Source organism: Phlebotomus papatasi, chromosome 2 (assembly GCF_024763615.1).
Source record: "Phlebotomus papatasi isolate M1 chromosome 2, Ppap_2.1, whole genome shotgun sequence".
In the NCBI taxonomy this organism is placed as follows: Eukaryota; Metazoa; Arthropoda; class Insecta; order Diptera; family Psychodidae; genus Phlebotomus; species Phlebotomus papatasi.
Genome location: NC_077223.1, coordinates 90,981,378 through 91,004,664, shown reverse-complemented (window position 1 = coordinate 91,004,664; position 23,287 = coordinate 90,981,378). Strand labels below are relative to the sequence as shown.

The window sequence follows — 23,287 nt, the reverse complement described above, 5'->3', positions numbered from 1 at the left end:
GATTCTAACTAAGTGTCATTTTATTTGTACTATTTTTGAGGCTATAGAATAGAAATACTGGAAGTTTAAATTAACTGATTTTTAACCTTCAATAAAACGTCTTAAATTTTCCTAAAACTTTTATTAATCTCACGTGCTTCAATATAATCGATATTTCGTTGTGATGGTTCCTATCGCGGCTGTTTGGTGGTTTAGAACACGACGAGGATTAGGGAAAACAGTGATGACAGGAACCAATTTAAAGAAATAATAATGCAGAAATATTTAAGAACAGTCATATGCGAAAAAACATGTTCAAAAACCGAGGAAAACTTTCTCTTGAACATTTTGTTTAGCACTTTATTGTTCTCAAGTGTTTCTTCATTATCGACTTTTCTTCGTTTTGATTTCTGTTTCGACTGTTTTACCCAGTACTCGTCGTGTTCTAAAACCACCAAACAGTCGTGACAAGAACCATGTAAATAAAAATCGATTATGCAGAAACACTTGAGAACAGTCACGTGCCAAAAAAACACATTCATTTTGAATTGGAATGACAGAGAAAATTAAATATTTCTCCAAAATATTGTTTTTCAGCACTTAACTGTTCTCAAGTTGTTGTAGTTTTTTTCTTAACAATTTTATTTTTGGCTATAATAAAAATTACCAAAGCGTCAGTCCTATCGAAGAATACCTCAAAATTAAAGACAACTTACATTTCAAAGCCTATCTGGTTTTCCTACACAAATTCCTACGTCCTTGACCTAATCCTTTTCCTTTGAATCCTAATAAATTGCAATATGATTAGCTAGATATTCAAAAATAATTCTTTTATTTTACTTACAAAATTTCCGTCTTGTCTAATGCAATATTTGACTCAAAATGGCGAATGCCTATTTCTATTCCAAATAACCCTTCCCAATTCTAATAGACCTTTCCAATTAAATTCAAAATTATTTAAAATCCTGACAGCCTTTTCTTTTTTAAATTAATTTAATTACCAACACAAGTTAATCTGCTTTATCGACTTTTCTTTGTGTTAGTTCCTGTCTCGACTCTTTTCCCGTTTTCCTAGTCCTCGTGTTCTAAAATCACTAAGCATTCGTGACAAGAACCACAACATAAAAATGTAGATAATGTAGAAGCACTTGAGAACAGTTAAAAAACGAACATGTTAATTTTTCATTGGAATAGCACCATTAAGGAGGAAACTGATAGTGAAAGAAAGACTCAATGTTTTCTAAAAACAATTTATTGAAATGTAAATAAAAATCTTTGTGTCTGCACTTCAGGATGCATCTGTAGGGCATAAATCAATCACGATGGGTCAGTGTAGCGTGTCACTAATGCGATTTGTTCGCCACGGAGTAAAATGTGTGGAATTCGACGCCGACACTCGACATTCTTCCTATTGATTGACTTTACTGATACTTCCGGCAACTCTATGCCCAACTCTTTCAGCCTCTCACTGCAATCCTCTGCTGGAGAATCCGCTATATCACAAATTTTAATTAATTATTTACGATTTTATGTGGAAAATTTCACCAAGTTTTCTCACCAAAACCACTTTTATTCTCAGTGTAATTGAATTTTCTTCGTTTGTAGAATTCTTCCACGTCTTTCAGTACTATATTCCAATGTTTATCAAATATTTCAATAACTCCTGTTACGTATCCTCGAATTCCATGATTGTGACGGATATAAATCTGAGGGGAAATATTTTTCTCAGTGTTTTTAGGAAGATCATTTGCCCAAAAATGAGGGAAGTAACGAACCTTAACTTTCGTTTGAGTTTCCATGAACTCGTACATTTTTTTCAGGGGACCTTTGAAGTTCACAGCTGTATTTAGGACATTCTTGGTATGCTTCAGCCTCTTGTACCCCTTCACCATCCCTACAAGGACCCAAATCTACTTTTGAAAAAATGATAACCTAATCGACCGTTGAGAATTTGAATTTAGATACCTTGCTCAGGGAGGAAACGCCTAGTTTCCGTAGTGGTCACTGTAGAAGTACTGGCGCTGGCAGACGGTTTGTTTTGCTTCAGCTGAACTGTTATATCCATCTCCAATGTACCAATTCTCTTGAATTTGTTCTCAAAACTGAACAAATTGTCCATACAGGGACCTTTTAGATCCATATTTTCTGCATAAAGAGCAGCAATTGGGTCAAATTCTTCACTTTCTGGATCGGTTTTGCTGGGATTGTCCTCTCCGACATTTGACTTGTTTTCCGACTCACTCATTTTTAGGCGATTTTTAGGAAATTGAAAATAATTTTACCGCAATATGAATAACAGAGGGGTTTATAAAGATAGTATGAACAATTCTAGTTAGTAAAGACTAATAGAATTCCTTAGAAATTCAAATAATCACAAACACAATTTTAGAAACTAAACACTTCAAATAATGACAGTATAACACTCATATAGAATCCCTTCAAATGTATTTATGCGTGCTGTTGAGGTGATCATTCAAATTAACGCCTTTTTCTCTTACTTTGCAGATTACCACCGAATAAATGTATCTGAATTAACAAAAATGCCAACAATTCACCAACAAGTCGTGAAGTGTTCATCCATACGTGATAAATTCCTGGAAAAATTTCCCAAACACAGGAAAATAATAAGAAAAATGTGAAATATTAGTGCCTTGGAAAAGTCAAATAAGTAATATTTCTCTTTTCATTGGAATAAGTGTTTAATGGTGTGGAAAAAAGAACTGTGATTATCAAAATTTTATATAACGTTATTCAGTTCAAATATAAAACAATTGAAGTGTTTTAGTGAAGTGGACAAGAAACCGTTCAAAGCTATTCCAAAGTGCTATAAATGTGTTATCGAAGTAAACAACCACTGCCTTTTTATCCAATGCATCAACCATCTCAATGTTTGCATTCGTGAAACAGTTCAACAGTAGACAATCTCAGTGTTTGAAAATAACGAACAGACTGATTTTACCGCAAGAACTTTTGTAAATTTTTGAAATAGGAAAAAAAAAGACAGAAAGATAAAGAACAGGAAAAGAGTTTAAGAGCAAAGTAAATTGAATTAGTAAGCTAGCGGTAGGTGTTTTAGCTCTTTAAGATAATGCACATTATCCAGGTGATATGGATGAAATTGTGACTGAAGAAATGTATCGAAATCACTTCACAGCTGTATTGAGACGCTACAGAGACGAGAGAATAGAGGGCAGTGCTGCTGTGGCAATGCCATTTATCGAAGACGAGCTCCTCTGGTGTCCGGATAACGATGGGAGGATGGTGGATATCTCAGCTTGTCTTCAGGTAATTATTTTGAATTTTAACGTTTTTTTTTAATTATTTATTTTCTATAAAAATGATTAAATTTTGTTGTATATTCGTAATTTAATTATTGAGGTTGACCATCTACAATTTGCTTAAACTCTTTTTTAAAGAATTTCTCCCCCGTCTTGAATCAAAGATTGTTTTTTTTAATTTAAGAAGTGTTTTTTTAAAGAATTTTTTTATTACCTTTTTAACCCTTCATTTGCAAAGAGAAAAATATCGGTTGAAATAATTTTATAATAAAATAATAAGGAAGAAAGTATTTTATATAGATATGATTTTGACATTTAACTTAACGAAAAATTCTGTTTTAAAACCCTTTTTGATTTTTTTAAATTTAAATTTTACCTTTTAATAATCCTTTATTCATTGTACATAAGAGGTCGTTTTTTAAATAAAATTACCAATATTTTTACAAAATTTATGAAGAACTTTTGAAAATTTTCTGACATTTAACTTAACGAAATATTCTATTTATACTTATCATTAAAGCTTTACAAGTTCTTGCTGTAGAATCATTTCTTGTGTTTAATATCATCACTCTTTATGTAAGATCAAAGTATAAAAATTGTTAAATCCCTATTTGCAAACAACTCAACGAAAAGATTTTTTTATTAACTCTTATTTATTTTCAAATTTATATTGGATCGTATAAATTTTATTTGATCAAGCGAACAATATTTATGTGAAATAAAAGATACATTTTCTTAATACTGGCTTGATATTAACTTAAGGAAAAGAATTATTTATTGATTTATTTTTTCCTAGTACCTAATTTTTTTTTAAACTTATGTTGTTTTATATAAAATAGCAATCTTAATGTAAAATCAAAGACGAACTTTGTGAAATTATCTCATAACAATTAACTTGACGAAAATAATATTTTTCATCTAGGGTAAAGTGTATAATTTGGAATTAGTGTTACAAGTTGGACAATTCGCCGGTACAAGTTGGACATGGCTTTTTTCTTGATAAATACAGTACAAAATTTGTTTTTAAGCACAAGAAACCAAATTATAAAACTAAAGCATTAAAAATATACAAATAAAAATGCAGTACTAAATTTATCAAGATAAAAAACCCTGTCCAAATTGTACCATTGTCCAACTTGTACCACTGTCCAACTTGTACCACTTTACTCTATAGTTTTATGTTTATTTTATATAATGAAAGGTTAAATTTATAGTTGTAGAATTATTGCTTTATGTTTTAGATGACACCCACGATAACAATGTACAATTAAAGGTGATTTGTTATATCCTGATTTGACATTAAACTTGACGAAAGTTATTTATTTATTTTCGGATTTTTATTACCTGTCTAAGTTTTAGTATTTTCATTGGATAGTAAATAGAAAATCTTTAATCTGTAAAATCCTGTCAAGAAAATGAAACTTAACGAAAACGATTATTCATTTTCTTTCACAATTTACGGATTCATTTTATATGAAGAATAACGAACAATTTCATCTAAGTGACTAATAAAATACAGAATGGTGGTTGATTATTTTGGATGAACCTGTAATGCAGTTCTGTCCAACTCGTTAAATTTGGTTTTGACATTTAATTTAACAAAGATCATTCAAACACAAACCGCCAATAAAAATCTGGTCTTGTTCCTCTTTGTAGGACGCCGTAACTGCAAATACGACGAATCAAAACCAGGAGATTGCAGGTGGTTCGTGTGATTTGAGCTCACTGGATCCCCTGTGCAATGATTCGGATGAGATTCTGCGGCAATTGGCTGAGAATCCCTTCGAGTTAGACTCCTTCTTCTCTGACTTTTCCGCTGTGGAAGTCAAGGTATGTCCCCCAGTTCAACCCCCTTTCCCATGAATTTAGCCTGACAATTTCTCCTGAAGCAGGAGGAAAACAACAATGACCTGCCCGTTGATCCGAACGACAGTCCAACGTATCTGACAAACTGCCAAAGCGCTTCGGCGCCAACCACCTTACCGCTGCAGACACAGACCAACGCGTCCGAGAACGTTGTGTCGCAGGCTGACTCATCACAGAGCCACGCCCAGCAGCAACATCAATCGATCCTGGCTCTTGCTTCTGCCATCTCAGCGAGTTCCTTCGGATCGCATCAGACACAGAACGGACGCAATTCAGCGTCTATCAACAGATACTCCATTGCGGCCAATCCGCTCCTGGCGGAGAAACTCATGGCGCCAAATCTCAATGACATCGACAGCAGCCTGGCCATCGGCAATCGGGCAGGGAGACCGCCGGACGTTAAAGGTAGGTTCCTGTAATTCTTTTCTAAGTTTCTGCAAAAGGTTTATCCTCTAAGAGAGTCTCGCAGTTAAAGACCGTTTATTTTTTTTTGAAAATTTAAATAATTTGACAATTTAACTTTGAGGTTATATATACATCAACTTCAAACTTTTGATATTTTTCACAAAGAATCAAATTCATGCGATTTGATTAAATTGTTTATTTTAATATTTTGAAAATATGTAATGTATGTGACATAATTATTGACTGTCAATGTCACATGTTTGACAGCCATTAGAGTATGAAAAATAATATTGAAGATCCGGGCATTTTAATCTTAGAATCTGAACCCCAAATAGAAATTTTGACTTGAACATTTTGAATTTGAAATATTTTATTTTTAAAATACGAATCTTACGTTTAAGTATCAACAGTCAGTGTCAAAAAATTGAAATTTATCAAGGCTGTTATCAAAAATTTTTACACATCCTAAAACTCCTAGTTTTCGACATAATTCTTGCTTTTTAATGTTCTTTTTATAAATATTTTTGAACCTAATATTTGACAATGTCATCTTAAAGTGACGTATATGAACTGTCACTGTCAAAATCTTAATTTGCGTTTCAAAAACTTGAATACTTCTAACACTTTCTTTTCCAATAATTCTTTCTTTACAAAATTATGTATAATATTTTATATTTAGTATCTTGCTTTAGTGAAAACGTTTTTTTAACGTTAAATTGTGAATATGGTCAGTTCAGAAAATATTGGAATAATTGCCCTACGTCTGAATATTACACAAAGTTATTTAAAACACATAAGAATGCGCAGATTTTTAATATTTTATGTTTGGCATTTTTATTTTGCATTGATATGTCATTGATGTTTAGAATTATTATTATGATTAGAATGTTTAATTTTTTTGATTATGTGATAAATTTACAAATGGAAAAGAGCACAACCAATGAGAAAAAAGAGGGTGCGATTAACATTTTTTCCTCAGAAATATAACACTTTTTAGGTGCAAAACCAAATCAACATTTTTTGATATTAATTTTACACCTTATTAAGGGTAAAATTAACATGAAAAAGGGTACCTTTAACCCCTAATACACCTAAAAAGGGTAATATTTACACCGATTTTGGATCAATACTGCAGGGTAAAATTAACATTTCCGGAATGTTATTTTTACTTTTTCGGATTTCTCTCAGTGACATTAACATTTTTGAAAAGTTTTATTTTAAATAGTAACATTTGACAGTGACGGTTATTAACTGTCAATGATAAATCAATTGACTGTCTTAAAGTGGTAAAATAATTCTCCAATGTTGAAACATTTTTCATCTAGCATAAGACATAAGAATACGAAGATTCAAAATGCATCATATTTAACATTTTTCTTCTGTCATTGACATCTATTGTCAATCTCACATTTATATTTGCCAATCTGTCATAGTGCATATGTCTTAAAAATTACTATATTTTTCTAAAAATAAAGGACACAATATTTATGCATTTCTAAGTCTAGTTATGATTGCAATAATTAAATCTGACAGTGACGTTTAATAACTGTCAATGTCACATCAATTGAAAGACGCATAATGGCGGGAACAGTTTCGAATTTAAATTGTTCCAATCGCGTTTTCACCAAAAAAATGTCTTTAACAAACCACTTAAAATTCAGTGTTGAATCTCAATCGCAATTTCATCTGCTGGAAATAATCTCTATAGTCTTCTTCCCGCGAGATTTGCATGATTACTTGGGAAGCTGCGGGCGGTATCTGGGGGGCAGGAAGAAATTACAGAAAATGTGCAAAATTGTCACAAAGTGAAGCGAGAAGCGAATGACCCAAAAAGAAGTGAGTCGCTCAATTCTGAGAGTATGGGATATGACTTGAGGAATTACTTGTCTCAGTTCGTTGTTCCTCCTCGTGGAAATTGCTTCTGGAAGGGGAAGGAAAATGGTATTTGAAGCACTGAGTGAAAAGAAATCTTCCTCAATGGGACGTGATTTTGCTGGGGAATTGTCGATCGAGACACTTTGAGTACTTGCACGAGCCTCAGAACTGGAGTCAAAATGGGTTGCGATTGGGGGGGTTTATCAGAGGAAAATCCGAGAGGTGACCTCATCCGCCGTCAAATGGCCAGGCGACAATTTAGACGCAGAGAGTGAGAAACTCTCAATGACACGATCTGATTTCCTTTAAGAAAGAACGACGGCGAGAGTGTTTTTAATTGGTGACTCGCAGATCGCACAATTAGCGATCGAATGCACGGGGTCAAGGGAAGTCTCTCTCGAGAAGGCCCCCCTGGGGCTCCCACCTCAGCTGTTCTTTCTAATGCAGCCACGGGAATTGCTGCACTTTGCAAATTCCCACCACAAATTCACCAGATTGCCGACTTAGAACGCGTTTCACGTGCTACTGGAGGGTTTATCAATTGAAATTTCCATGACGACGTTTCACAGAATTCAGGCTAGCCTTCTATTACTAAAAATTTCTTCGAAAATGATGAAAATAATTTTGTAAATTTAATTAAAACAAAGATTTAAATCCATTATTACTTTTACTTTTTCAATTTAAACTCTAACAAATCTTAAAAATTAGCCCTGATTTTTTTTTAATTGCAACTGATATTGTTTACTTTTAAGAAGTTATAAACTCTAATTTTTAGCTTTATCTTTTATGATATTTTAATACAAAATAATTGAAAAAATTTCAATTGCTTAGGTAATTTGAAAATGTGTGTAAAAACATGTGTATAAGTAACACATTGATTTTCTAAAGTAATAAAAAAGAAACTTATTCTAAGCTATACGCATTAAGATAAAGTAATATAATTCTATAAGTCAAGGTTTATCTGAATCAAAAAGCAAAAAAGGTGGTCTGATGCTTCATCGTAGAAATGGGACCCAGAAGGCCCATAATACTTCTGGAAATGAATAGATAAACTCGTGAATAAAGATAAATAAAGTGAATAAAGACTTTTCGGTTACAAGTCACAAACGTGTCCTATTCCGTCTTTGGCATAGTGTTGCTCCGAACACTTACGGAATGCTCTGTTATCAAGATGGAAGCCAGATATTCCATGGACCCCGTATATATCCGGTGATGCAAGAAAAATGAGACACGCATCTCTGCAGAATAATTTACAATGAAACTATCATATTGGTATTAGCTGAAGCTTTTGATAGCTGTGACTCAACCTTTCAGATTAAATTATTTTAATTCTGTTACTTTATGTAATATCTGGAATAATATAGGATAAACAATAAAAGAAATTATTCTTGTTTTTTATAAATAAATTTACCTTGACAAATAAGTTTTTTTAGCTTTATCCTTTTTATTAACCGTAAATGTTATTTTAACCCATTCAGTCAATGTACCAGAAATAATTGAGATAGAATGTTCATATTTTGGGATTAGTTTTCTACAGGTTAATAGATGATTTTTTTGAAAAGAAATAATTTTTATTCATTATGACTCTATTAATTCAGAAACTCTATTGATTTAGATAGAGTAACTATCCAAGAAAACACATTGGCAACCAGAATTCAGATCAGGAAAGAGGATAAAGACCAATTTTAAAAATTCGACGGGATGTCGCATTTTCCGTCCGCCATTTTGAGCAAAATTTTTGCATGACTTCACGTGAAGCGAAAAAAGAACAATAAAATGTATTCCCATCTCTGTCGGGCTATTTTTTCCAAGTAATTTAAGGACTAAAGTAACTAAAAATCCATTCCCAACAGAAACTCGAATATCAATTGCCCTGGAATAAATCATCTAAAATCACTCAATTTGCGTGTGATGTATAATACCATGGTAAGGAATGGGTTAATACATGTTGAATTTTTTTTTACAAATTGTTAAAATGTACTAGCATATGGTTAAAAATTGCACAAGATTGAAGACAATTTTTTTGTAAGTCAGAAATTCTTCTTGCTTTTAGCCTTAGTACTGCGGACATTTGGTGTTAAATTAACACATGAAGCAAATTTTGGGTTTCAATGCGTTCAAAATGTTTTAAATATCCCAAAGTAGGCAACAAAAGAAATTTTACTTGTCTTAATGAATAAAAGCTATTTGCTATGATCTTGATGACTTTATAAGTGTTATTTTAACACATGTTGCATATTTTGGGCTTTGAAGGTTTCAAATCAGTGAATCCTTGCTATCTTAAACAGTACAAGAAAGTCTAGAATCTTCTGACAATCCCATCAATTTCCCTATAGAAATTTTCAGTCAAAATATAATTAAGTACTGCGTTTGCTAACCCATGAACCCCTCAAGAATCATTACTTGGCTAAATGAGGGTCACTTATCAAACAGCATTTCTCTACAATTTATCATTAAAGTTTTTTTATAGTAAACAAATTCCCAATAAAATTGTGTGCCTCAAAAGATTTTAACGAGCATGAGCTGTAAGATCTCGGATGATCCTCCTATAAGGATACGCTGCAAATTGGGTGATTGATGGGAGAAATTAAAGGATAAACAAATCTGAGGGTAAAAAGAAGCACGTCTTCCGTGGTTGTGCTTCATCTGTAAAAATATCGTGGAAGTCAATTTAATTTGAAAACACTGCGCATTGGTAATTAATGACGTCAATTGGTGGATGCATTTCTCTTAAACTGCTCAATTAGTATCGAAAATACGACGATTTCCGCTTGTGACATAATTTTTCTGTTTATTTATTTTGAGAATGAACGGAATGAACCCTCACCCTAGTTTCTTAAATGGGATTTTCAGGCTTTTTTTTGTGGCTTGGTTTTCTTTTTTTGTGATGAGGACAGGAGATCGCGATTGTATTGGGGTAGATCATGAGATCGAAGGCAATTAAATAAAAGAATGGTGACAATATAGCAATTAATAGTGTCGCCTACGCTCTGCGGGAGAATTGAGAGCTATGGGAAGGAATATAAAATATATATAATGAAATCATTGGACAATTATGGCAAATTATTCGCTTGTGCCGATACATTAACGCACATAGCAATGTTTACATTCATCAGCATAAATTATTTTTATTAATTTTCCATTAAATCATTTGACTGGGTCATGGTTAGCCGCTCAGTTCCATGCTTTTGCGGTGTGTCTCCGAAAATGCCCCCTTTTAGTCTCCTCCTATGATACCTGTCTGCACCACGGCGAGATTACTTTTTAATCGCCCGATCGCGTCGTTGAATCGTGCGATCGAGACTGAGGTACAATTTAGCGCAATTGATCGATTCATCAATATATTTTACAGGTGTTGATCGGATGTACTTCAGGTACACTACACATAGCAAGGAGTTTTATATCAATAATTAACATAAATATTGCATTTTTGATATATATTTCTTGTACATTATGACTTCTACACACATATTAAAAAGTTTTTGTCAATATTTGACATTTTGAAGCAAATTGTTTATGCTTATGTTGCAGAAACTGTCAAAACTTCTTCAATATTTTAAATATTGAAATAAATTTCAAACGCTGTCAAAATAAGAACTGTCAATTTTTTTCACTGATGTCAAATATTGACATAAATTTCTCTAGTGTGCAATGGCCTCTACACACTAGAGAAATTTATGTCCATACATTGTCTTTGGAACCTAGTCTCCGGCGAGAGGCCTTCAAAGTTGAAGCCAATTTCTTACTTTCACATACAAATGCATAAGGGATTTTTTCTGCACTCGAGGCCGTTACATTATATATGTCAAAATTGAGGTGAGCCTTGTGTACAAGACTCTGAGCCTTGTAAAGAGGGATAAATATACTATATATCTGTCTAAATGCGATCTTGTTCTGAAAAGTGTAAGCTGTGTTTTTGATCAATTTGTGAGTTGGCTTCAAACAGCTCCATATAAAAAAAATCGCCGGGGGCTAGTTTGGGCCTGAATAGTCCTGTAAAGACTCAGTGTTCTTTATTGTATCCTCTATAGCGCTGCGATCGCTTTTTCTGAAGGCACATTTTTTTACCCTTTCCCTTAAACGATATTTCCGAATGCAAATTAAAGTGAGTTGCTTCGGTGAACGAATTGTGAGTGGGCTGGCGTCCGCTAAAAGAAAAGATCGTCTTTGTGTTGACAATGGTCCATATTTGACAGTTTTTCAAGCAGAAGCATAGGCAATCTGCTTCAATATGGACATAAATTCCACTAGTGTGACGAGGCCATAAGTCAATTACCAAAAGCGGGTTTTAAGTTTTGACGTAAGATTGAATGATTGATATCTATCTTATATTCAGACCTTTAAAGCACTATCTGAATCTACATTTCAAATTAGGAAATTTTAAATGAACTTGTCCAATGCTTTTATGTCAATATTAGATATCACTATACATCGTCAAATTGGAGTGTCTTGGCGTAAATTACTTGAAAAGAGATCATTTCGACGAAAAGTTTTCTAATGTATACATATACAGGCTTCAAAATTTAAACAAATTATTTTAATATTCCAATCCATATTTCATGAAATAAAGCAATATTGAAGTATTTATTGTCAATGATTTTATGTCAATATTACAAATTTTGAGGAACAGTGCTTAAATATTGCTGCTGTGTATGAGATATTAAAATGCATATTGATATAATTGTTAAAAATTTTTGTTCAAATGGAACATTTTGAAGGAAACCACTGGGGCATGTGCACGAAAACTGTAGCAAAGCACATCAAAATGATTAATTTTGATGAAAACTTCTCACAAGTGTGTAGACCATTGGACAAATTACTTCCATAGTTCTATTTTTTTATTTTTGTAACTTGCAGGTGCTTTATGTCAAAACTGCAATATTGACATTAAATTATTGACTGATATTTGCGCTGTTGTGATTAAATTTTATTTATTAAATGTTATCTTCGACATCCTGGATATTGAAATATATTACACCAATATTTTATTAAAATAATTATACTTCAATATTTTTTTCAATATTATTATTGACATATTCAGTGTAACGTCTGTAGAAATCTTTGGAGTCAAGAAATGAAAGAAAAAAATCGATCGAGACGGAATTTGGGAAAGATCGCGCGGGAGTGCGATGAAAGGGAAGATCAAATGGGAACAATGATCGCGATCGCGAGAATATTATGCACGAAATAAAATGTTTGTATTATTCTTTTTAGGCCTTTTCACACCATGTTTTTAACTTGATCTATCCATTTTGATTACTTGTCAAGGTCTTTAGCAGTATTTTTCTCTTTCTCAAAAGTTTTAACAACAATTTAGCTGGATTCTTCAAGTACACGATCACGCGGGAAGGGATTATTTTCTAATTAATTTTTTTCAGAATGAAAAAAAATGTAGAGAGAGAATTGAAAATTGATCAGCTAAAGCATCTATTAAATACTTTGGCTGATGTTAACGTCTAAATCTGCATTTTCTGAGTGTTATTTTCATGTGCAATTAGAAACAGATTCGCATCCAATTTTCCTCCAACTGTGAAGGTTGTGTCAGTTGAGTTCGTTGTTCTCAAAAAACGAAAGTTTTCCGTTCTCGTTTTCTCAGTGTGTCTCATATTTATAATGAAAGAGATGTGTAAAGTTTGAATGAAGTTGGGAGTAATGACAAAAAAAAATTGAGGCGAGCTAATGTAGATCGCGAGGGAGAAGAGTGTGGTGATTGTACACCGCGCTCTTCTTAAATAAGAGTACACGATCATGGCGCGACAATCCAAAAATTACAAACCTGTTCCACAATTTTGCTCATAAATGTCACCAATTAGTTTCTTGTTGTCTCACAGCGTATGACTGTAATGGCTTATTTTTTCATACATTCTATGTGCTGAAATTGTTTATGGTGCTATTATTTTGAAAATAATCAAGAAATACACAGATTTTTAGCACATGCATGTTCTAAACGCAGATTTCATTTTTTGGATTTATGCAAAAAGCGTTATATTAGCTCTGTTTCATTATTTTTCTTCTCCCATGACTTGTACTAACATGATGCATATATATTTGTTCTAAAAATACTGAACTAGTACTGAATATACAAAAAGAATATGAGAACTTCATGTGTAAAACATTCAAAAAACCATAAATACTCAGTACACGTGTACTAAACAATCTAAAGAAGTTTTGTGCAAGCCACAATATAATTACATTTTATGATTAATATTTGGTTGAGCTTCTTCTTTATGATTTGTACTAAAAAGTTATACTGACAGCAGATGAACGGGTGAATAATAGTGATTTTATCTTTTCTGATTTAAGTTTAAAATCACAATTTTGAAAATATTGAAAACTATATCAAATTGTATTTAGCTCACACATGTACTAAACAGATTTGGAATTACTTTTTTTAGCCATTAGTAGCTGTCAACTTGTACTAAATTAATATGAGACAAATTGCATTGAAATTATAGCACGTTTTATAGGGGTTTCTTTAAATAACCTTAAAAAGTAATTTGAACAGTCACTATTTAGTGGGTATTCAATACATCTTGAAATTTTAAGCACATGCTTGTACTAAAAAGTTTTAAAATTTCCATAGGAATATTTCATTCGCTATTACTTATTCTATTTCCGTATTTTACGTTTGATTCTTTTAAAATCCAAAAACTATGGACACATATTGCATATGTATAACCTGTACTACAAAACTAAGTACTAAAAACATTGTAGACAATATTGTGACGAATTTGCCCTTTTAAATGTCTAGGGGTTGTGAAATATCCAAGACAACCCCCCCCCCCCTATCTCCACAATACGTCTTTGGATCCCTCATAGCCCCAAACATCCATTTTTGGGGCGACAATTCCAGTATATGCGCTTAAGTGTGATTTTTACACTTAAGCCTATACTTCGGGAGGGCAACGTTCATGTCTTTGCAAGACATTGAAGGCAATGTCTGTGGAGAAGACAGAGAAGGAGGGAGTTTTAAATTGCCCCTTTATGACCCAGGCAATTTGCCTGTGGTATCAATCACAGCGTGGTGAGTCGCCGGCTGTGTGAATGGGGAAGCTCCTGGGGTTGCAATAGCCGTGTCAACCCTTACCAGACACGCGCATCCCCTTGTTCCTGTGAATGGAGTCTCTACGATTCCACGGTTCAGGTTGAATCCGCCTGCCGTGAGAGAATTTAGCCAGGCGAGTCGCCTTGGGGATCAGCAGAAGTTGGGATACAGACCCTCTTCCATAAGGGGATGTAACCTGAGGACCACCCCTTAAACACTGAGGACACTGAAGATGCCCCAATGACCGCCGGCAGCAATAGCGAGAGTTCTACACGGCAGTGGAATCGTCGGAGTTTGGGAGATCGATTCGGGCGAGTCGCCTGTGAGGCTTGCCATCAACCACCCTGAAGCCACATCAACCCCTAACTACGTCTACAGCGGCCCCAAGATGGGAATTCACGGATTATAAGATTATAAGTTGGGAAATAAATTATCACTAAGGAAAGCCACGATCTTTTTACTCCATGGAGGCCACGGATGGGATTCTTTACCCCCTAGGGGGTAGTCGGTCCGCCAGGGTGCATTTGTTACAAGGGTGGGGGCTCCTCTACCCATATTCGTAACAATTGGCGCAGCCGGCAGGATTAAAGCACCCAGTGCTGGCGACCGAGAAGCTGCCGAATGTCCAGGGGAGGACACTGATGCAGATGTCAATTGACTCCCCTTGTTTGCTTCCTGGAATGTTCTTCCACAGCTTAAGAGAACTTCTGTCAACTCCGAGAATTACATCGTCATCCCTGCTGTGGTAATCTACCATGAGGCTTCTAGAGGGTGTGAGATGCTGGGATGTTCCCGGGCGACATTAGGAACCTTCTCATGCAACCCTGGATAATTCAAGCTGATGGATCATGAGAGTCTCAAGGCTTTCCACCCCTAAACATGTCTGGAGGCCCTCTGAGACTCTAGCGACACAAATTGGGATGACCAGACAGCCACTAGTTTTCTCAGAAAACTCAATTGGCTTGTCCACATTCCGCAACCCTAAGAAGTGCCGCCCTTTCTCTGGATAAAACCGATTTGTTCTGTCAACGGAGTGTGGGGTGATAAGGACTAAGAAGTGAGTGATGTAAATCTCAAAGGTTCTTCTTTTCGTCTGCGATTCACTGAACATTCGGTGATCCGTGCATTTGTTTTCATCCGCTGTGCCAGAGCAGTCACTCTCATGCCCCGTGGAAGATTTCGATAATGGTGTGAGGTAAGTCAGGATGCCGATCTCCCCAACCACCCTTGGATGAAGCATTTGCCCCATTGAGTGGTGGATGAGACTTTCGGCCTGGGTCTTGACTCTCCACCGACATAGTCGATTATCCTTGGATCAGCATGCTTATTGGTAAATTATGCCAATGGCCTCGCGGATGAACTTTTGGTGCCGCGGTCTCTGACCGGAGTGACAGTGATAACGTCAGCGATATTCAGGGGATTCGTGAGACTGCCGTGGACCTTCCTATTATCTACAACTTCTTCATCTTGTCAGCATTTCATCGAGTACCCAAATATTCTTCCGTGCACCAGTCATTGCCCGTCGTGCCAGAGCAGTTACCTACATGCTTCCGGAAATATTTCGCTGGCAAAGGTGTGAGGTATGGCCGGACTGTCGATCTCCCCAACCACCCTTGGAAGAGCCATTTGCCCCAATGAGTGGTGGGATGAGTCTGTCGACCAGGGTCCTGGCTCTCCACCGGCTAGGATAGAATTCATGGAGTAGCATGTCCATTGGGTGAATGATGCCACTGAGCCTCAGGGAAAGCATTGCCTTTAGTGCCGGAGTCGACAAGAATTGTCATGGGGATATCGGAGGAATGTGGAGGGGTTGTGTGATGCCCACGGCTTTTACTACTCAGAACCATCTCTGTGTCATACTTCGTGTTAACTAATCATCCACTCCCACTTCGTGAGGTAAAATTCATTAGGAAATCCAGTCCAACAACGTGATCTCAAATAAAATCAGCAAGGACATTCCCACATTTTCGAACATTATACCTAAGATCTAAATACTACTTCACTCCCAATAATCACCGAGAGTACCCAGCTGAGCCCATAAAACTGCGGTATCTCAATCAAATGCAAATGGCTATTTCGTCATATAAAACTTTTGTGTTCGATCGGGACGATCGAAGCTAACCTGGGGAGAATGTGACGAATTTGCCCTTTTAAATGTCTAGGGGTTGTGAAATATCCAAGACAACCCCCCCCCCCCCTATCTCCACAATACGTCTTTGGATCCCTCATAGCCCCAAACATCCATTTTTGGGGCGACAATTCCAGTATATGCGCTTAAGTGTGATTTTTACACTTAAGCCTATACTTCGGGAGGGCAACGTTCATGTCTTTGCAAGACATTGAAGGCAATGTCTGTGGAGAAGACAGAGAAGGAGGGAGTTTTAAATTGCCCCTTTATGACCCAGGCAATTTGCCTGTGGTATCAATCACAGCGTGGTGAGTCGCCGGCTGTGTGAATGGGGAAGCTCCTGGGGTTGCAATAGCCGTGTCAACCCTTACCAGACACGCGCATCCCCTTGTTCCTGTGAATGGAGTCTCTACGATTCCACGGTTCAGGTTGAATCCGCCTGCCGTGAGAGAATTTAGCCAGGCGAGTCGCCTTGGGGATCAGCAGAAGTTGGGATACAGACCCTCTTCCATAAGGGGATGTAACCTGAGGACCACCCCTTAAACACTGAGGACACTGAAGATGCCCCAATGACCGCCGGCAGCAATAGCGAGAGTTCTACACGGCAGTGGAATCGTCGGAGTTTGGGAGATCGATTCGGGCGAGTCGCCTGTGAGGCTTGCCATCAACCACCCTGAAGCCACATCAACCCCTAACTACGTCTACAGCGGCCCCAAGATGGGAATTCACGGATTATAAGATTATAAGTTGGGAAATAAATTATCACTAAGGAAAGCCACGATCTTTTTACTCCATGGAGGCCACGGATGGGATTCTTTACCCCCTAGGGGGTAGTCGGTCCGCCAGGGTGCATTTGTTACAAGGGTGGGGGCTCCTCTACCCATATTCGTAACAATATATTCAAATCTTCCTTGAAATTTTATTCATTTTTTCTGAAAATTTTCACAATTAATATGGCAAAATTTGAATTATTCTGCAGTGAATTTATTTTGTACTAAAATAAAATAATAATAATTTTTAAAAAGTTCGAAAAAGTGTTGCCAAAGTTTAGTACATGAATGTCTATAATCAAATTTATGTGTTCTATATATGAGACTTGTAGTTTTATTTATTCTCCTATTTTTAATTTTATTTAAATTACACTTCTTGACTTGTACTAAAAAAAATCATCACATTTTAATATAATACACTGATCTGTAAATACGTGTTAAGTATTTGAAATATTCCATTTCTTTAATTATTAATATTTAAAACAAAATTAAAGAATGAATAAGTCCTTAATATACAGTAAAGAAAATTCTTTACTGTACTAAAGTACTAAAATAATCAAAAGCAAGATTTGTTTAAGATTAAAGTTTTAAATGAGAATAACATTTTTTTCGGTTAAGTTGCAATAGCTTTAAAGATTTTAAATATCTTATAGAAATATTTATGAACTTGTTCTAATATTTGTACTAAAATTTAAAAACTTGTAGAAAAATGATAACAGTTTTGTTTTTAGTACATATTATGTTTGTCAACTTGTTTCGAATTATTTAACATTACATCTGAATAGCATTCAGTGTGAGAGCTCCATTATGGTAAGAGCAATAGAATCATAAGAGCACGTAGTGCCAAATATGAGGCTGGAGGGACGAGCGGAAGATGCAATAGTTGCGTAGATGTCAATAACAATTGCACAATTTGTGCGCGATCATATTCAGCCATGACACAAACCCGCTGTAACGATTGATCATTTTGAGTTGGATTTTATTATTCAGCGCGATCTTTTGCACGTGACGCATTTATTTTTCACTTCAGTCGCGTACTCGGGATCTTCAACAAAGTAAATGCAGAAATTACCATTTAACCAATACATGAAATGGACAGGAGCCAAAAAAAAACTGCCATGAAGAAGCGGGAAAAGGCAAGAAATACTAGTGAATATGCCAAGAGATCGTTAAATTCTCAAGTGGACGCCGATCACTTAAATGCTGTACTATTCAGCATCTATGGGAAATTCAAATTGGATTGCAACGAATGATCACCTAGCGATAGTGATCTCAAATAGTGTTGGAAGCACGTTTCCCATTTAATACGCCTCTGAATAAATCTCTCGAAATGTGCTTCTAGTATTTTTTTTTGCCATCCGCCGTGTGTCTTTTCCAATAAAATGAGACTTTTGTATATGATTGCTCTTTAATTCACCCAATCAATCTCTTTTGGGTCTTTTCCATGCCGCCAGTTTTGGTTTTTTTTGTATCTTTCCTTTCATTCTTGCCCAGTTGTGAGTTTTGTTGAGGAAAAATTCCCATTTTAGGCCCATGTTTTTCTACAACATTTGACTCAACTGTATCAAGGTGAGATCGCAACTGATCTTCCACTTTTGAAACTCACGATCACACGCTTTTCTAACCCGTTTTCATAGATCACTGCTTCATCGAGATTAGAAGTGGATGTTTTTTTTCGACGAGATTTGTTGATCAACGTGACGATCACTTTTCAATACTTCGTAAGATCGGTTGGTAATTAATGATGATCTTTCGGCTGGTGAGAGGAAGTTTAAAGTGAAACGTCAATTATTTAGATAGGTCTCTTTGGATAGGACTGGTCATCACTGAATTACTTATTCTTAGCTGGACGAAGAACTATTACTAGAATGAAAATTAACGGCGGAGATCTGCGTTAATCACGGAAACCCTTATTCGGATTCGGTGCAGGATGTCCTCCCTCAACGACCACTTACTATTGCAAGCCTATTACAGAAAAACAACTTCTAATGTTTGGACTTCATTTCAAAAATCTCAATAACCAAATTGAATACTAGTAAATATGTCATTGTCCTGATAAATGAACATTTCGTTCCGTTACAGGATTGCTTGCCTCAGTTAATTTTGTCTGTTATGTTGTTCAGGTTATCTAGCAAAATTGCATTTAAATTTGGCCTAAATTACCTTAGAAATACATAAAGTGGTTTAAAGACTCAGGTCTTCATGAACCAATACCACATTCCGTTGCAATTTTGCTGGATGTACCTAATTTAGTAAAACCAAATCTAATTTATCAAACGAAATACTTGCTTTTGAAATTCACTGTTCATAATTTTATCTTTAATTTTATTGTTAAAAGTTTGTTGAACAAGTAAGGTCTTTTTAAACGAAAATTTTGTTTCGTTGCAGCTTTGCTTGCTTAAGATAATTTTGACAAACCAATGACTAATGCTACCTAACGGATTTCCTTTTTTAAAATTCATTCTGAACTATTTCATCATAAAATTAATAATCATTAGTTAGTTGTGATTCCTTCATAGTCACGCCTATTTTTAACCAAGGTTCTTTTTTAATGAATATTGGATTCCGTTGCAGCTTTGCTTGCTCAAGCTAATTTTATCAAATCAATAGCTAACTATACATAATGAAATTCTTGTCTTAAAGATGCATTCTGAACGGTTTCGTCAGAAACTTAGTTATCAAAATTTTGTTTAACAACTATAATCCTTGTAAACGGATAATTCGTTTCGTTGCAGCTTTGCTTGCTCAAGTTAATTTTGGCAAATCAATAGCTAACTATACATAACGAAATTCTTGTCTTAAAGATGCATTCTGAACGCTTTCGTCATAAACTTAATTATCAAAATTTTGTTTAACAACTATAATTCTTGTAAACGAATAATTCGTTTCGTTGCAGCTTGGCTTGCTCAAGCAACTTTTAACTAACCAAAGACCTATTATACCAATCCGAGTTCTTACCTTCGAAATTAGTTCTGGAACTATCATATTTTATCTTAAACGTGATTGTTAAATCATTGCTTAGTAACTATGGCGCTTATAAACACACATATCGCTCCGTTGCAGCTTTACTTGCTCATACAAATTTTGACAAATTAATAATATTACACTGCATTGATGTCTTTCACTTCTAGAAATTAATTCTGAAATGTTTTATCACTTTTTAAGTGACCGCGATTTGTTGAATAACAAAGATCCTGGTAAATGTATTTTTATATTTCGTTCCGTTGTAGGTTTGCTTCCCTAGGTTTATGCTAACAAGCTAAGTAAATTATGCTACCTAGTTAAGAGCTTACCTTTGTAATTCAATCTAAATTATTCTAAATCTGATTAAAGAACTGGAAAATAGATTTTCGCCTAAGATCATTGAAAGTTTATTGTTCATTCTGTTGTAGGTTATTCTTCCTTCAGCTAAGGATACTAAAATAGTCAAGAACTGACTTCTTTATTGTTTTAACTTATTCTAAACTCATCCGAAATCACCTGAAGAGCTAAGATCTAGTGACTAAAATCTTCCTAGACTGGCATCTATTTTCGATTTAAGTTTCCTTATACAAGCAAACGTCAATTAGAATTCTCAGATAACGTATAAAGGACAAGATCAAAAATCTTAAGGTTATTCCCTTTAGTTTATGTAGAAATCAATATTCAAGAATCAATATTTATATTTCTAAAGCTTAAATCAAAGAACTTAGATCTGATAACACATTTGCTATTCCGTTCTGTTCACTTCCCGGATCGTAAACCTCGCGTGAAGTGAGGAATGACCAAAGAGTTTACCGGTCATCGACAACAACTCTATTTCCAACGGCGGACAATGTCACTGGGCTGAAATCGCGGAAAGGGATTAGGTAATCGCCAAAGAGCAAATTGCTAATTCTCGCTAATTAGTGGTTTTGATGGTGGAAGCGAGAGAAAAACGGAAAAAGACGTATTCTGCAACATCCGTCCACCTTATTCCGCATATTTTGTTTATGGTTATTCTGACTTGCGGTGAGTATTTCATTGGGACTTTTTCGGTACGTGTTTTCATTTGGTATGTGTGCGCGCGCTTCGTGTTTTATTACGTAATGATGAAGCGCGAAGTGAATTCTGCAATACCGGAACGTGACGCGATAATTTAGGTCAAACACATTGAAGACTTTGCTTGTTGCCTCTCTCTTGTGGATTGTCTTCAATATTTTGGGGATTGGCAATAACTTCCCCCAAAAATCAGAGATTCCTTCAAGGAAGTTCTGTTCAGCTGATTGAATTTTTGTAAATTAATACCCTTTAAGACGGTTAACCGCCCATCAACCGCTTTTTTTTGTTGTCATTTGAACAAACAACTATCTGGAAAAGTGAATGCCCTCGATGATATCCACGGACAAAAAAGTTTGTTTTTTATTTGCGCGTAGCATTTGAAGTATATAGATATGTGGGAAACATTGAAAACATAAGCTCCAACTACATTTGCAATCGCCAAAAGTGAAAAACGGAACAATCTTCTTAATTGGGTAACTTGGTCATTTGCAGTTCGAGGACCGCCGAAGACTTTTTTTTTGGGAGAGTGTCTCAAAAAAGCGAGTAAAATTAAATTGACTAAGATACAAATGAGATTAAATATAATCTCATAGTGTATCTCAAGTCATATGAGATTTCATGAATTAATTAATTCCTCAAGAGCCCTGTTGTCTCACCTCAAGTGTTGTTTTTTGTTTGATCGGCCCAGGGCTCTAGGGCACTGTAATTGAATACTCTATGAGTTAGATCTCATACAGATCTTGTTAATGCAACAGTGTCAAGCAGTTGTAATATTTTGATAAACGTTTCCCGCTCATTCTTGAGCAGCTATTAAGACCATTTTGGAGTGCGGTTGAAAGAGAAGATGTGAGCCGATGCGGCGGATGCAAAAAAAAGTTTCTATGTAACCTATTAGGGGAAAGTGGTCTGCTTTTGAACGAAAAATGATGTTCAAAATTTGAGATTTTTTTCAGAGTAAACTACAACATGAGTTTTACTTTTCACTACACCAAAATATTCTCTTGTTCATTAAGCTTCTATGCTTACCCCATTCAGGACTCGCAAGTTCTCAGTTTTTCCTGGTGAGGAACTTAAAAATGTTATGTCGATATATTCAAAGGCAGCCTGCATGGTCTACCTTTGAATGTGTTTGGGCAGCCTTTGAATCTTAATTTTTCACTGAGAATATTAGGGCTGTAACATTAAACGGCCCATAATTGATTAGCATGAACCCTAATGCACTCAATAAAACCACCACTGTAGTCAAAAGTCATTATACAACAATATTTTTTACATTTTTCTGAAGCTCTGTTTTCACTTGAAAATTTGTAAGAAAACGCCATTGAAATTGACAATTGTCAGTTTGAAACATCTCGGCCGGAGCAAGATAGCATTTTATAAGTATTTGTATGACATTCGTCAGACCAAAGTAGGAGTTCTATTCTGCTCCCGGACAGGAAGCTGTCAGATGTTTCAATGTATGGAAAGAGAGGATTCAAAGGCACATAACATTAAGATTCAAAGGCTGCCGCAGAGCAATATTTGCAAACTTTTATCACTCACAAAATTTGTCTCATCTGAATCAAAATGTATTTGGAGAAATACCATCCAAGAATAACCTTCTATGACTCACAATAGAAGATTTGTTCGAAAAATTATTTTAATTATGAAAAAACACATGAATTGTGGAACATCAAAATTACAGTTTAGAGCTCAGATTCGTTTTTTTGCCCTAGCACCTAGAAAATAAGAGCTAGGGTCTGCATTTTTTGTTGACTTGTGAGGATTATGAATAGCTATTTAATAGTTAATAGAAAAGAATTTATGCTTTAATGAAAAGTGAAAAAATTACAATATTCAAAGGCTGCCGCATTCAAAGGCAGACCACTTTCCCCTATGCCCAACGCACAATAGCTTTTGTTTTGTAAACATGTTTTCAGAA

The 23,287-nt window shown here is 35.2% G+C and overlaps 2 protein-coding genes across 5 annotated transcripts in view; one reads left to right on the top strand and one right to left on the bottom strand.

The window, feature by feature from the left end:
* Positions 1–23,287, top strand: part of LOC129802374 (ecdysone-induced protein 74EF) — a 337,693-nt gene that overhangs the window by 106,358 nt on the left and 208,048 nt on the right. Inside the window, exons 4-7 of one of the 4 annotated variants that reach the window (XM_055848136.1) lie at positions 2,485–3,042; positions 3,134–3,264; positions 4,914–5,087; positions 5,150–5,528. In XM_055848136.1, the coding sequence (XP_055704111.1) occupies positions 3,187–3,264; positions 4,914–5,087; positions 5,150–5,528 (631 nt within the window). In that variant the 5' untranslated portion in view covers positions 2,485–3,042; positions 3,134–3,186. Of the gene's footprint in view, positions 1–2,484; positions 3,265–4,913; positions 5,088–5,146; positions 5,529–23,287 lie in introns of all 4 variants that reach the window. The other 3 variants (XM_055848135.1, XM_055848134.1, XM_055848133.1) reach the window with 3 other exon arrangements.
* LOC129802375 (U7 snRNA-associated Sm-like protein LSm11) lies at positions 1,210–2,404 on the bottom strand. Its single transcript, XM_055848138.1, has 4 exons — positions 1,945–2,404; positions 1,755–1,873; positions 1,538–1,685; positions 1,210–1,472 (listed from the first exon to the last, which is right to left on the bottom strand). Exons 1-4 carry the CDS (start codon positions 2,222–2,224, stop codon positions 1,297–1,299), a joined length of 723 nt encoding a protein of 240 aa, XP_055704113.1. The 5' UTR covers positions 2,225–2,404; the 3' UTR covers positions 1,210–1,296.

Coding starts and splice junctions, on each gene's coding strand:
- LOC129802375 (XM_055848138.1), bottom strand. CDS start 2,224: ATGAGTGAGTCGGAAAACAAGTCAAATGTCGGAGAGGACAATCCCAGC. Junction 1,686..1,754: donor AAACTCAAACGAAAGTTAAG/GTTCGTTACTTC, acceptor ATTTCCCCTCAG/ATTTATATCCGTCACAATCA. Junction 1,473..1,537: donor TGAGAATAAAAGTGGTTTTG/GTGAGAAAACTT, acceptor TTTGTGATATAG/CGGATTCTCCAGCAGAGGAT.